Source organism: Mus caroli, chromosome 19 (assembly GCF_900094665.2).
Source record: "Mus caroli chromosome 19, CAROLI_EIJ_v1.1, whole genome shotgun sequence".
Lineage (NCBI taxonomy): Eukaryota > Metazoa > Chordata > Mammalia > Rodentia > Muridae > Mus > Mus caroli.
Window position 1 is genome coordinate 24,960,589 of NC_034588.1, and position 16,494 is coordinate 24,977,082.

The window sequence follows — 16,494 nt, forward strand, 5'->3', positions numbered from 1 at the left end:
ACATGCAGTTATCAAATACACATAAGAAATTTAGGATTCAATAGAACTGAACTAATAATTCTATTACAAAATATCTGGGGTCAAACGGCTATTATAAAGAAATATTAAAACCAAACAAACTTAATACTTGCCACTAAAAATTCCAGTGTTTAAAGCCATTCTATCCAGACTGATTTGTAATAAACTTTAGACAGATGCAATATAAACACATCTCAAGAAGTTAATAATTTGATATTAAGCAAACTGATGCATCACACTAGTTGGTAGATTAAAATGGATAGTGAAAAAATGAAAAAAATGGATAGTGAGTGAATATATGTTTCAATAAATTTATTTGAGGAGGACTATTCATTGGTAAATGAATCACTCCTCAGTAAATGTTTCTTTGGGCTCAGGAGGATAGTCAATTATCAGGTAACTAACCGCTTTCCCAATATCAACATTTAAAATTCTTATGTGCTCACACTCCCAGTTCAGACTCTGAGACTAAGATTCCAAATGCGTCTATTGGTTAGTATCAGAGCTGGCACCAAAACTCAGGACTTTAGTTCCCAGTGTTTTTTTTGTTTTTGTTTTTTTTTTTTTTTTAAAGCTGTAACAGAGCAAGGCTTAGAAAAGACGAGAAGGCTGTCACAAAGAACAGGGAATGCAGCCAGATGCTCAGGGCCCTTGTTGCACAGGGAAAGAAACACTCATATCACACAGAGAACAGAATCCCACAGTCAGAATCTCGCCTACAAGTTTCCAAGTGTCTTTCTCACATAAATGAATCAGGCACTTTTTCAAGGCATTTAACAAAAATTCAAGTAAATCAAACTATGCAAATGTGTGTGGCAATGCCAACTAAATGTTTGTACAATTGTACATATTTTGAGGGCTTTAGGGCCCATTTACATTATTTTGTGTTATCCTGGGTAGTTGGTATGCTAGGTTCTCTATTTTATTATCATACAGGGTATCTTTGTTGCAGGCTGAGGATTTTATTATTATTTCTGAATGGAACCTACAGTATGGATCGTGTGTTTATTGCAAAGAAGAAACCCAAAAGACTTTCTAGATTATCAGGAAGAGGGGTGGGGCAGCAAAAATCAACACGTAAGTAATTGCAACCAAAATAAACAGGGAACAAATTTTGAATCTTCACTTGAAGGGAGTAAGTATAATTTCAGGGTGAGAAGGAAACCTTTTAAATGAAGTGCTTAGTGTAACAGCTTTTACAGGGTGCACTTTTCACTGTCAAATTGCATGAAACGCTTGTGAGGATAATCGGTTTGGGGGTGTGTTGGGTTTGTTTGTGGGGTTTTGTGGCAATTTACAGGCTTTCCACAGCATGCACTAACTATCCTTATTTTGCAGTTCCTTCTATGTATTTATTGTGCTAACACTTTCATTTTAAAAGATTTAAAATCTCTATTGTGTAAGGGTAAATTTGAAACAACCCATACTGCTTAAATTCTTTAATGGTTCAATATGTTCTGTTAGACTATATTAGCTTAAGAACTGTAGACCTAATGTACACAGAAGTACGAAGGATTTTAAAGCAACATCGAAACAAATACCTTACAAAAATTCTGAAGTATATGTAGCATTTATTATGGTATTATCAAGTATCCCGTTACAACTCAACAGTACTGTAATATTTACATATCTAAAATCACATGCAAGATATTATGGTTATGCCACACTTAACATGTGGCCAGTTTTTTACATTTACAAAAAAATGTTTCTTAAACACAACTGAATAAGTTAATTATAAAAAATGCTTTCTCTTTCATTATAAAATTTATTTCTCACTGAATAGATTCTCTTACACATAAAAGAACAGTATTTTCTTCGTTTTGAGACTAACTAGACACCCCTTCTTTTTTCTTTGCCCTTACATTCTCTGCTGACCATGCTAAATAAAAAGATTCCATACAACAAAGCAGTAGTGACAAGATAGCACTTCTAAATTGCTCTGGTATAGAAACTATCAGGAATGCCATTTATTTTATTTTTCAAGCTTTTGGGGGGGGGGTCCTGACAACTACTTTTTGCATAAACTTTAGGGGCACAGTCATAACCAGAACGCTACAGACATTAAAATCCAGGAAAAGCCAAAACTGTTGGCAACATGTGCAGTGCTCCCATTTGGGAAGAGAAGGAAGGGGAACCAGGAGCACGAGCTCATGCTCAGCTACCTAATGAACCCCAGCCTGGCTCAACAATACAAATCCATCATCTATTGGAAGGAGCACAGGGTCCCCAGTGAAGGAGCTAGAGAAAGGACCCAAGGAGCTGAAGGGGTCTGCAACCCTCTAGGAGGAACATCAATATGAACTAACCAGTACCCCTAGAGCTCCTTGGGACTAAACCACCAATCAAAGAAAACACATGGTGGGACTCATGGCTCTAACTGCATATGTAGCAGAGGATGGCCTAGTTGGTTATCAATGGGAGGAGAGGCCTTATAAAGATTGTCTTTATAAGATTAGTCTTATAAAGATTCTATGCCCCAGTACAGGGGAATGCCACGGCCAGGAAGCAGAGTGGGTGGGTTGGAGAGCAGGCGGGGAGGGTATAGGGGACTTTCAGAGAGGAAACTAGGAAAGGTGAAAGCATTTGCAATGTAAATGAGGAAAATATCTAATTTAAAAAATTCTCTAAAAAATATACAAATTCAAATTCAAATTATTAATTTTAAAACAGGAAAACTATAATGTTATACATTCCTGTATGCCACATGAACAAAAATGTTTCTTATCTGAAAATAATGCTATCGTCATGAAATCAAATCACTGTTACATATTCTTGGCCTGCGCTGTAAGCTAGGGCAGACTGCACTATAGTCACTCCACAGAAGGTCAACAGCGATCTTGTATTACCGACAGGACTGTATTTGAATCCTAGGCTCAGAGAGCAGGGCAAAACAGGCCGTTTGGGCAATGGCCCTGAGTCTTAGTTTACCCTGGGGTTTATCTGCATCTCTACAATGGAGGTTCTACTGGATCACTTGTGAGGAATGTTAGGAGTTGCAGATTTAGCTCAGAACATGACTCCAAGGCAATTCTATTTTTGTTTTCAAGTCCACATACAGTAACTAACAGTCTAAAGGTAAGAAAGCCAATGTGTGTAACAAATCAGTAAGAAAAAATATTTATTTATTTATTTATTTATTTGCCTGTTTTTCTTCTTGAGAGTGCTCTAAAGTATTTTTAGAAAATAAACAGTTTTAGTAAAAAGTTAATAAAAACTGGAATGGATGAGAATGGCATTTATTTCTGAAGCTGCTGCTCCAAATGCAGCCAGCTGGGGAAGCCTCGGGCTGCAGATAGGACAGTGACTGCAGAAACGACTCTACCAATCAAACCCAGAGGCAGTGCGTGCTGTAAGTGCAGCAACCTCAGCGTGAAAGCACTTCCGTATAGAAAAGAAACTTTAGGATCACCTGAGTACTCAGAAAAAAATGCAACTTTTAGTTCTTTATCATTGGTGTTAACATTTTAGCAATAAATTCATTTTCTTCCAAATTGAGCATTAATAATTAATACAGTTGCAAAAAATCAGTTTATTACTTAATGTAAGTAAAATAGAGACCAATGTAAATAAAGAATAGTATAATTTAGAAATAAGATTCTAATGCATTTTCTTCTAGGGAACCTATAAATTCCACATTAAATGCATAAAACTTTTCTTAACAGTAAGAAAGCAAAACTAAAAACCTAAAGAGCAAAGGGAAAAAAAGGAGAGAAATATCCTAACTTAGAAAATACACACATACTTCTGTAAAATGTGTATATTTACTGAAACATCAATTTTTTCAATTATAACCCTTTCTCTTTTATTCAAAACCGTCTACATGTCAAATTGCTTTCCAAGAAAACTCGTTAAAGCAAAATATTGCACATATCTAGTAAATCTCTTTAATAACACAAATTCATCAAAAGAGTCACATTGTGAAATTTTATTAATACTAAGAATTAAATTCTCCTCCAATATTATACAATAAACTGATAACTATTTCCATCTTGAACGAAGTGTAGTATATCTATAGCACACTCTATCGTTTAGGTCATGCTAAGGCACAGTAGCTAGCTACATCTATGAACCTTCTCAGGTTGTTTAGGTCATGCTAAGGCACAGTAGCTAGCTACATCTATGAACCTTCTCAGGTTGTGTGCAAACTAAAATGGCCAAGTGAACTGTGGTATCTGGTAATTCATTCATATGTGAAAGAAATGTGCTATTTGGACCAGTATCAAGAGCATGAAATAGAGACATGCATAATTGTCTCTGCACATCTGAAAGCTAGCTTCTAAGGGAAGAAATAAGCTTCTACTGGGTAGAAGTTATAAATGCACAGAACATTCTAAATATACAAGAGACAGAAATCATTCTAATCAGAGCATGTACTAAATAATGAGTCACATGTCTTGAACTTTTACTGTCTCTCAGACAGAGGGGAACAAGCTTCCTAGCAAAGCACTATACTGTCATGCTAAATTTGTCTTACCATGCTAGAGAATGGGATCAATGTCCTCTAAAAGTCTCCTACATTATATTGTATGTGCCTGTGAAATACACAACGTAAGATATATAGTCTCGAACCACTAATTTCATAGATGTATTTTCCTGTATATCAGTATTTCTTAAATACATGTTAATTAAGACATATTGCTGTTAAAACAAACATAACGAAGGTAGAATTCTTGGGTAGTATTAACTATCTAATGTTGGGGTTTAGTCTGGTGCTGTTATATATTCAAATGCTAAATTTTGTATCCTAAGAAATGGTTGTCACACAGATGAGAGAAATCTCATGTCTACCACTTTCTGTTGTGTATACCTTGTTCCCCTATTTAAAGCTATTGGTTAAAGAAAAGTGGCTACAGTCAATTACTGGGGAAAAGAGAGGTAGGCAGGGTTTTTGTTACAGAGCTGGGGGTCAGAGGTAAGGAACACAACAGAAAAAGAGGAGGAAGAAGGAGAAAGAAAACAGAGAGAACGGGAGGTTCCCATTAGATGTGATAGGCCAGGAGCACATGCCATGTGAAATGGCCCCTGAGGACAGGCAATAAAGCAGAAATAACTCAGGCAGGACTCTTAACAGCAAATACTTGGGGAACACAGCTACAATTAACAGTCTACCACAGAAAAAATAGATTATGGGTAATATGTCCACTAATGGTACTAAAGTTGATTTAAAAATTGATAGGACTCTGCCTTGATTATTAGGGTGGGAAAGGGCTGGCTGGGTCATATTAATAGCTAATAGAGTTGTTAAATAACATTTAAAATTATCATTTACAACTTAATCATAAAATTCTACCTTGCTGAAAAGTAAAATGTAATTTATAGTGCTTATTTCTCTTTGTTTTGTTTTTCCTTTTGGTTTTTAGAAAAGGTTGCTTATAGCCTAGGCTGGTCTCAAATCATTTATGCCACCAAAGGTAGACCAGAACTCCTGATCTGTCTGCCTCGAATTCTTGGTATCTGTAAATGTATACCACAAGAGCTGGCTTTACTATCTAGTATAATTTCTAATATAATTTCAGTTGTATCTAACAACAGAAGAAAACTACTGAGAAAGAAAAATAGAGCAAGCCCTGTGCTTCCAATGGTCACCATGGACAACTGGGCTTTCTCACTGTTGCACAGGCCAGGTAGGAATATGAGATGAAATAAGGACTTCTGGCAGAAATTAAAAGCTACAGAAGAATGGTAAGGATGGTACCACATGTGATATACAGAAATTGCCTGCCTTCACATTTAGTTTTTACATTTCTCAAAGACTTTCAATTGAGATTTAAAGGGCTGCAAAGAAATTGACTTCATTTTTGTCTTCTGGGATCACACAATCCAGACACAACAGATCTGAGGTTAAAATATTATCTACACTAATTGAATCAATAGCATATTAAGCTATTTGTTGAATATACAGAGACAGATACCTCCTCTTCTAGCAATATAAATATGGAAATAATTTGTCAAATAAATCATACCAGGAACATTAGAATGAATTATATATCAGCATGTTAAAACAAAGTCTAAGTTGCTGGACCATTCCCAAAGGCACACTATCAGTCACCTTTTAAGTTATGTGTTTTGCTACTGGATAAAATTCGTGAGTTATTTTGCTAAGTCATCTCCCTGAAGATCATTCATATAGATACCAAAAAGTCAATTTTAATGCTGAAGCTTTTTTGTAAATTTACAGTAGAATAAACTCAATGTGTATTCCATGATTATATATATATGTGTGTGTGTGTGTAAATAAACATATCTCATCTAAAATTATTGCTTTTTAATAGGACATGCATGGTGGTACATGCTTACAATCCCAGAACTCTGGTGCTTGAGAGAAGAGAACCACCCTGAGTTCAAGGATAGCTTGATGTAAATCATAAATACTAATGCACCTAGAGCTACCTATTAGCAAGATTCACCTCAGAAAAATTTTCAAATATTTTCAAATCATTTTTTATTCATACAACAAAAACTTCATACACAGAAAAATGTACTATAATCCTAAAATATCAACTTGAAAATTGATTTTGAGCTCAATAACACCTTTATTTTTCATGTCTTTTTTTGTATGTGTGCTGTGTGCTAACACAGGAAACTCTAAGCAAGTCCTTTCCCAATGTTATGGGTTCACAACCCTGGATAATTCTTATGAGGATTTCTCAAACTCGTAAATATTTTTTATTCTTACCATCTATTTTGTCAATATCAGCCCTAAATTCAATGAAATACTGTAAATAAATAAATAATTCATTACACTGTCACATCCTTAAATTTCACAGGTCTAATCTTCATTTTTCATTAGGCTTAAATTAGGACCTCACTCTTTTAAACATTTAGTATTTTATATACCAGTCTCCAAAGCATTTCACTTGGATTACAAAACTAAACATAAATCTGAGTTCTAATTCTTGAACTGATAGGCTGGAAACAGGAAATGCCCCCTTTACTGTCAGTCTAACAAGATCAACTAGGACCACACATCAATTTAGAGATGTGGTTTGTTTAGCTCCAAAAAGAAGAGGCAATGTGGACAGTGTCATACAGAGAGCCTCCTGCCCACCCACTTCCTTCTCTCCTGGAACCTGATTCCAGGTACCAAATAAATCCAAACCATTAGGAAGACAAACACAGAGCTTCTAATAGCCAGACTCTAAAGTTATCAGATGTGTAAGCACTAGAATTGATGTCACTTGTCATTTCAAATACTTCAGTAAAGAACTATAGAGAAAAGTTACAACTAAATATTGGTAAGAAAAGACTTAATTGGTCTCACTTACCACTTTGGGATTTTGAGAACCATTGCAGATTCCAGTCTACATTCCTCTGATAAAAATCTCTGAATAAAAAAGAAACAGGAGGCTGTCTTTGGTGAACTTCAGGTGCAAAATCACTTCAATTTCATTTTTTAAAAAATCATTTAAGAGAAAAAATAAATATACAAAGATGTGTCCCTGGAAATTATTTAGCACAACAATCTTCTCAAATATTGGTAAGGGTGAGAAATATCAACAACCCGGAAATTCTAATACATAACTGAATGTTCCATCAACTGAGACAGAAACAGAAAGTAGAAGCAGTTTTTATACTTTGCAATTCATTTCCCATCTATAATTGGCAGAGTTTCAAATACATACATATATACACATACACTTATATATGAGGTTAGGCTGAATTTACCATACACTTTTTTTACAAAATATATTTAGGTTAAATTAACAATAAAATTATATCTAGTCATCAGACTTTAAGGCCTATTTTATAAAGTAAAAGCCTTAGTCACAAACAGGGGCCCATGCCTGTTCTCTTAACATCTGGATGACAGAGGCAAGAGGACCACCAAACTTTTTAATTCAGCCTAGAAGACAACCTTGCCTCAACAACAACAATAATAAACTATAACTGATAATATGGTTATTATAAACTAACAGTATGCTTCCATAAGAAAACTTTTTTTTTTTTTTTTTTTTTTTTTGAGACAGGGTTTCTCTGTGTAGCCCTGGCTGTCCTGGAACTCACTTTGTAAACCAGGCTGGCCTAGAACTCAGAAATCCACCTGCCTCCCAAGTGCTGGGATTAAAGGTGTGCACCACCACGCCCAGCAAGAATACTTTCTAAAAGTTTTCTTTTGTGATAGGCAAAAATGATATTTCTCCTATCAAAAACAAACAAAATAAAAACATGATGATTAAACAGTCAACTTTAATTTAAATCTATATTGCTTTGTGTAGTTCATTTAATGTGCCTGCATGCTTATTATCTGAAATATAAAATTACTTTTAAGTGGACCCACACATGCAGACTTTATGACATAGTATTTTTAAATACATAAATTAGAAAAGGTTGATAGCTCCTTTGTGAATGCCAGTTAGATACTTTTAAAGTCCCTTACTATGTCAGGCTGGGCAAGGTGACACATTATCTTTAATTCCACTACTCTCTCTGAGTTCAAGGCCAGCCTGCTATACACAGTGAATGAATTCCAGGCTAGCCGGGGCTACATAGTAAGACCCTGTCTCAAAATGTTTATCATTATTATTATTATTATCATCACTGGAATGATTATTAGCTATTTTAGCAATTCATAGGATACATTATACTCAATTTGTACCACGAAGAATTTCCAAAACTTCATTTTCTGATTTTAAATGTTACATTCTCAACCTTCAGTCCTTTATATTCCCTTCACGCTCCTCTCTTACTATAACTTCAATTATTATACATGTGTAAAACCATCATATGTGACTTTCAGAATCATTCACTGCTCATTTTCCTTTAATCTCTTATAGCTGGGTGCTTTAGAATTGAACACGTTTGATATATGTGAAATTAACATTTTCTTAATATCCTACAGGTGGTAAATCAATACCTTTTGATTATTGCTCATTCTAGTTAGATAATTTCAACCTGTTTTAATTATTTCGTTTTTATACTATTGATTTTTACCTGTTCATTTATTATTATTATAATTATTCTACTGTGTGCTTGTTTTTGTATTTAAGTGTTTGCACAGATGCCTACACATAATCTTTTCCATGGGGATCAGCATCTACACCATCTCTATTTACCTTTTCTCTTTAGCAAAAGCTGCATTTTCTTTGACATCTCTAGAATAGATTTTTTAATCATATATTGTGTATTGTAAATGTAGGTGATTTAAACTGTATTTATGTTCCTTTAGAAAGCAGTGATCTTTAGACTCAACCAGTAAAATCAGCAGCTAAACAACTAGAACCCAATTCCGGGAACAGAAATTATTCTCTACATTACCTTAAACTATTCTTTCTCCTAGTTATTTCAACTCATAGTTCCCTTCTGTGTGCCCAGTTTGCATATTTTGAATTTGGGATAAATATAAAATGCTAAAAAAGTGTGTGTGTGTGTGTGTGTGTGTGTGTAATTTTCTGGGAATGGCACTGCATGCCTTATCCCAACATTCAGATGGCAGAGGGGTAGGTCCAGATCCTGGGCCAGCCTGTGCTGTATGTTGAGACCCAATGCTAAAAAAAATAAAAATAAAAACTTAACTAAATAAATAAATAAACTCCATATCTTAAAATTTTAAATAATTGAGTAAGATTACAATCATGATGACAAAAAATGTTAATGAACAGAACTGACTTGAGTAGAACTTACAGTACAACAGTGTTGACTGAACACAAGCGAGACATCACTACAGCCTACTACCGAGCTGCCTTCACATCCTTCCTTCCTGAATGCTATCTCCTATTTTTATTCACATCAAAACAAAACTAGACAATTCAGAGTACTTCAAGTTCTCAGAACTCTCCTTTCCTGCCAATTCTAGGATTGATTTGCTCTCTTGTTAAATATAAATGTCTTTATTCGTATATTTAAACTTTACAGAAACATTCAACTCTCTCTCGAGGGAAACATGAGTGGTTTATATAAGAAATTACTGTAGAGATAACTAAGTACCTTTATATTTTTAAAAACCATTTTCATAAAGTTGATAATCTCACAAAAGCAGATATTTGCTGAGCATGGATTTCTCAACCAACAGACATTAAATAGACTAACACAAACGCTTAGACATACCAAGGGCCAATTTAGCTCTGAGATCTAGGAATTATAGTTGTCTTAAGGGTCCAAAATACCTTTTGAGTTATCCTAAGGCATGAAGAATAATTGAAAATCAAATATTGAGCATCTGGAGGTAATAACACAGCATCAGCCTTAAACCCTAATTATGTGTTTGTATCTGTACAGGAAGATACAATTGATAACTCACAGAGTTGCTACGTCCATCTTTCACTACACCCAACTCCAGAAACTTCCTACTGGAATAGGTAGGTATCCTTTCCTACAGGAACCCTCCAAGAAAACAATCCGCCCCTAATGCTTCCTCTACACATACACACATACACACAGTTTTTGTATTTACAGAAACTTCAGTCACTGTCAAAGTTCTTGTGTGAGCCAACAATTGGAAAATACAGAGCAAGGCAAGCTGTGCTCTAGGTAAGCAGACATCGTGGCTGAATAATCGCAGCTGCAACTCATCTGCTTTACTGCTTGCTGCTTTCTGTACTCCAGAAAGGAACCTGTTAGCTCAGCGTCCTCAGACTGGTGAAGCATTCTATAAAGCTACAAGTTCCTGTGTAGGTGATAGCTCCCAACCACAGGCACATGCAGAGGGAAGATATATTTACTCTTGAAAACCCATGAAAATCTCCAACCTTAGCTGAGTAAGATTTTAGATTTACAAACTTTCTGAGTTCTCTTAATTACTTATCAAAGTTTCTTAAAAAAAGATTTCTTAGCTTCAAGTCACCACAGCTTCTTAGTAACAGAAATAGTGTTTTAAATGAGTTTTTTTTCTTTCAAAGAACATTAAGTCAACAGTATGCTTAACCACATGAAAATGTAATATTATATAAGCTTGGAATGGTGCAAGGATGGAGAAAAACTAACCGACTATAACGTCATCCACAGGCTTCTATAAAATGAAGTCAGTCAGCTCCCCGGCTGGTCATATTCTCATTGGCAAATGACACTGCCTAAGTTTAGTCTCCTCAAATACACATAAAGTAAGTAGATTCGCCACCACAATTTACAAAAGACAATCACCATTAAATGATTTTTTTTCTGAGAAGAACTTGGCAAACTTCTTTTAAAAGATTTATTTATTTATGTAAATGAGTACACCATTACTGTCTTTCAACACAAAGAGGGCATGCATCGGATCCCATTACCGATGGTTGCGGGAAATTGAACTCAGGACCTCTGGAAGAGCAGTCTATGCTCTTAACCTCTGAGCTGTCTCTCCAGACAGAACTTGGCAATTTTTTAAATAAAATAAATTGTTTCAATGTGGCAGCTGGCACTTAGTGGGACTGTTATTTTGTGCCCTTCAGTTGGGAAGGTGAGGCAGGAAGATTACCTGACTAATGAGTTTCATGCCACCGGACTAGAAAACATAGTAAGATTCTTACTATAAAAACAAAAAGGTAAATGTATACTATTTTCATTTTTTATTTCATTATAATGATCATAATATTCTTTTTTGTTTGCTTGTTTTGTTGTTGTTTTCCGAGACAGGGTTTCTCTGTATAGCCTGGCTAATCATAATATTCTAAAATGTCATGGGCCTGATCTCCATTTTCATACTTGTAGCAGTCATAAATTTTGACTTGTTCTTTTAGATGTTTAATTTTCACTTGGATTATGGACTACAAGATAAAACTGGATTAAATCACTATTTTAAGATTACAGTCTACAGGAGCCGGGCGTGGTGGCGCATGCCTTTAATCCCAGCACTCCGGAGGCAGAGGCAGGGGGAGTTCTGAGTTTGAGGCCAACCTGGTCTACAAAGTGAGTTCCACGACAGCCAGGGCTATACAAAGAAACCCTGTCTCAAAAAACAAAAAAAAAAAAAAAAAAAAAAAAAAGACTACAGTCTATAAAACAGACGACAGTCAGTGTTTCAGTTCAAACACTAACTAACCCTTAAAGCTGCTCATAACCAATGAGTTGATGTCTAGTCCCATCATGCATGCCAGGGCATCTGTTTATTATCTATAGGGGGCAGCACAGTAACACAGTAAAGGCTCAAATACTAAATGTCTTGGGTTTTGTGGGCCCACAAAGGTCTGAGGCAAATAATTCACATTTGCTATGAAAGCAACTACATATAAGTTGTAAACAAATGAGTATGGATAACAGATGGATGAGAAAAAACATGGCTACTATATATCAGTCTTTAAACAATGTGTGTATGTGTGTAACCTTAAAAATAGACATCCACATTAGCGTATATATGCTTTTTTTCTCTTTTTAAGTAATAAAGTATATTTAGGTACTAGGGGTCAAACACAAGGCCTCATGATTACTAACCATGTATGTTTCCACTGAGCCACATCCTGAGCTAGCAAACTTTATTTTTACAAAATAAATTTTAAATATTGTTTCTTTTTTCATTTTTATTAGATATTTTCTTCATTTACATTTCAAATGCTATCCCAAAAGTCCCCTATATCCTTCCCACCCACCCCAACCTGCTCCCCAACCCACCCACTCCCGCTTCCTGGTCCTGGTGTTCTCCTGTACTGGGGCATATAATCTTCACAAGACCAAGGGCCTCTCCTCCCATTGATGGCCAACTAGGCCATCTTCTGCTACATATGCATCTAGAGACACAGTTCTGTGGGCTACTGGTTAGTTCATAGTGTTGATCCTATCAGGTTGCCAACCCCTTTAACTCCTTGGGTGCTTTCTCTAGCTCCTTCTTTAGGGGCCCTGTGTTCCATCCAATAGATGACTTTGAGCATCCACTTCTGTATTTTCCAGGCACTGGCAGAGCCTCTCCACAGATAGCTACATCAGGGTCCTGTCAGCTAAATCTTCCTGGCATATGCAATAGTGTCTGGGTTTGGTGGTTGTATATGGAATGGATCCCTGAGTGGAGCAGTCTCTGGATGGTCCTTTCTTCCATCTCAGCTCAGAACTTTGTCTCTGTAACTCCTTCCGTGGGTATTTTGTTCCCCATTCTAAGAAGGAACGAAGTATCCATATTTTGGTCTTCCTTCTTCTTGAGTTTCATGTGTTTTGCAAATTGTATCTTGGGTAGTCTAAGTTTCGGGGTTAATATCCACTTAACAGTGAGTGTATATCATGTGAGTTCTTTTGTGATTGGGTTACCTCACTCAGGATGTTATCCTCCAGATCCATCCATGTGCCTAAGATTTTCATGAATTCATTGTTTTTAATTGCTAAATAGTACCCCACTGTATAAATGTACCACATTTTCTGTATCCATTCCTCTGCTTAGGGACATCTGGGTTCTTTCCAGCTTCTGGCTATTATAAATAAGGTTGCTATGAACATAGTGGAGCATGTGTTCTTATTACAAGTTGGAACATCTTCTGGATATATGCCCAAGAGAGGTATTGCTGGATCTTCCAGTAGTACTATGTCCAATTTTCTGAGGAACTGCCAGACTGATTTCCATAGTGGTTGTACCAGCTTGCAATCCCACCAACAATGGAGGACGCTTCCTCTTTCTCCACATCCTCATCAGCATCTGCTGTCACCTAAATTTTTGATCTTAGCCATTCTTACTGGTATGAGGTGGAATCTCAAGGTTGTTTTGATTTGCATTTCCCTGATGATTGAGGAGTTGAACATTTTTTCAGGTACTTCTCAGCCATTCAGTTGAGAATTCCTTGTTTAATTCTGTACCCCGTTTTTAATAGGGTTATTTGATTTTCTGTAGTCCATCTTCTTGAGTTCAATATAGAACTTAAAGTCCTAGCCAGAACAATTCGACAACAAAAGGAGATCAAGGGGATACAAATTGGAAAGGAAGAAGTCAAAATATCACTATTTGCAGATGATATGATAGTATATATAAGTGACCCTAAAAATTCCACCAGGGAACTCTTAAACCTGATAAACAGCTTCAGTGAAGTAGATGGATATAAAATTAACTCAAACAAATCAGTGGCCATTCTTTACACAAAGGATAAACAGGCTGAGAAACAAATTAGGGAAACAACACCCTTCACAATAGTCAAAAATAATATGAAATACCTTGGTGTGACTCTAACTAAGGAAGTAAAAGATCTGTATCATAAGAACTTCAAGTCTCTGAAGAAAGAAATCAAAGAAAATCTCAGAAGGTGGAAAGATCTCCCATGCTCATGGATTGGCAGGATTAACATAGTCAAAATGGCTATCTTGCTGAAAGCAATCTACAGATTCAATGCAATCCCCATCAAAATTCCAGCTCAATTCTTCACTGAGTTAGAAAGGGCAATTTGCAAATTCATCTGGAATAACAAAAAACCTAGGGTAGCAAAAATTATTCTCAACAATAACAGAACCTCTGGTGGAATCACCATTTCTGACCTCAAGCTGCACTACAGAGCAATTGTGATAAAAACTGCATGGTACTGGTACAGCGACAGACAGGTAGATCAATGGAATAGAATTGATGACCCAGAAATGAACCCACACACCTATGGTCACTTGATCTTTGACGAGGGAGCTAAAAACATCCAGTGGAAAAAGGACAGCACAACTGGGCGGTTATAATGTAGAAGAATGCGAATTGATCCATTCCTATCTCCTTGTACAAAGCTCAAGTCCCAGTGGATCAAGGAACTCCACATAAAACCAGAGATACTGAAACTTATAGAAGAGAAAGTGGGGGAAAGCCTTGAAGATATGGGCACAGGGGAAAAATTCCTGAACAGAACAACAATGGCTTGTGCTGTAAGATCTAGAAGCGACAAATGGAACCTCATAAAATTGCACAGCTTCTGTAAGGCAAAGGACACCATCAATAAGACAAAAAGGCCACCAACCGTTTGGGAAAGGATCTTTACATCAGATAGGGGACTAAATATTGCTTCAAACAGGGCTGGAAAGAAATCTCAGCAGTTAAAAGCACTTACTGCTTTTGCTGACGACCTGAGTTCTCTTCCCAACACCTACATACTGGCTCATAACCAACTCCAAATCCAGTTCTAGGACATCTGATGCCCTCTCTGGTTTCCAAGGGCACAAAGCATGCATATGCTGCATATATATACATGCAGGCTCTCATGTACATAAAAATGAATCTTCAAACATTTGTCTAAAACAATAAGCTACAGCTTAATTTGTCCCCCAAACAGTAAAGAAAAGCAGACCCAATCACTTCTACTCTAGACCACTGCTTCTCAATCTACACAATCCATAGTAATCACATGCTGTTCTTAACCGAGATTCTGATTCAGTAGAACCAGGTGGCGTCTAAGATTCTAAGATTCCACTACTCTCCCACATGACTACAATTAAAAGAGCTAAAGAAATGGTTACGAGATCAAGAAGACACGCTGTTCTTACAGAACCTGGAGGACAGCTCACAAGCACCTATAACTTGAGCTTCAGGGTATCTGATATCCTCTTCTAGCCTCTACAGGCAATAGTGTACGTGTGCACTTACCCCCCAAAGAAACACATGCATACAAACAATTTAACAAAACCTTTTTTATTTTTAAAGTTGAACCTCAACATAGAATTTTGGGGTAGCAGAAATTTGGTAAAGCCTACATGAAGAGGGCTCCTATCTATTTGATAGCTGTGATGATTAAAACTGTCTAATTGATAATAAAGTGCTAAATAAATATTTCTGTAATGAACACAAAATAAACAAGGGAAATGTTTTAAATGCAATGCTAAGCTCTTTCTTATGTCATTACAATGTTACCTTTATGGGCTTATCATTCATATGTCCATCCTAGTAATAAGCTTACTGAAAATAACAGTACCTGTAACATCGTAGGTTTTCTTCTAAATGTTACCCAATTAAATCACACACTTGGTATTTAAAAGCAGTACAAACACTACATCTTAGAGCTTGATAAATCACTCTTAGGACAAATTCATTCAAGTGACTCTTCTATGTTCATCCACAATGATCACCTTTTACTTGCACAAGTATACCATGCTTGCTATACATCAAGGCATTTATACATTCTGCTTTCCAAAATTAAGACATTTTTAATTAAGACGATTTTGCCTGCCTAGAAGGAAGTGAACAAAACAAGTAACCTTACCCTCTACCCATCTACTTCCTCAATGAATGTGTAGCTGTCTCTCTAAGCAATGAATCTTCTCCAAAGCATGCTATATTTATAATTCATTACTTCAGAGCTCATTCTTTGATTTTTATGTATACAGGGGATTTACCTACATGTGTATCCATTCACCATAGGCATAAAGTACCAACAGAGGCAAGATGTACTGTACCCTCCGGAAATGAATTACAGATTTTTAGCCTCTATGTGGGTGTTGGTAACACAAACCAGGTCCTCTGCAAGAGCAACAAGTGCCATTCACTGCTCAGTCATCTCTCCAGCACGGATTAAGCTTTTCACAACTACCCACACTCTCCTTCTCTGTTCAATATGGTGCTTGGAGTTCTAACTAGAACAATAAGACAATTAAAAGAGATCAAGGGGATACAAATCAGAAATGAAAATA

General features: G+C 36.2%; 1 protein-coding gene across 8 annotated transcripts in view; it reads right to left on the bottom strand.

Moving 5' to 3' along the window:
- The window catches only part of Rfx3 (regulatory factor X3), a 252,375-nt gene that overhangs the window by 159,634 nt on the left and 76,247 nt on the right, over positions 1-16,494 (bottom strand). For 3 of the 8 annotated variants that reach the window (XM_021151614.1, XM_029472429.1, XM_029472435.1), the window contains one exon: positions 7,284-7,342. The exons of the other annotated variants lie outside the window; for them this stretch is intronic. Coding sequence is in view for 1 of the 3 variants with exons in the window: in XM_029472429.1 (XP_029328289.1) it covers positions 7,284-7,342 (59 nt within the window). In the remaining 2 variants the exon portion in view is untranslated. The remainder of the gene's footprint in view (positions 1-7,283; positions 7,343-16,494) is intronic. 8 annotated transcript variants of the gene reach the window in all.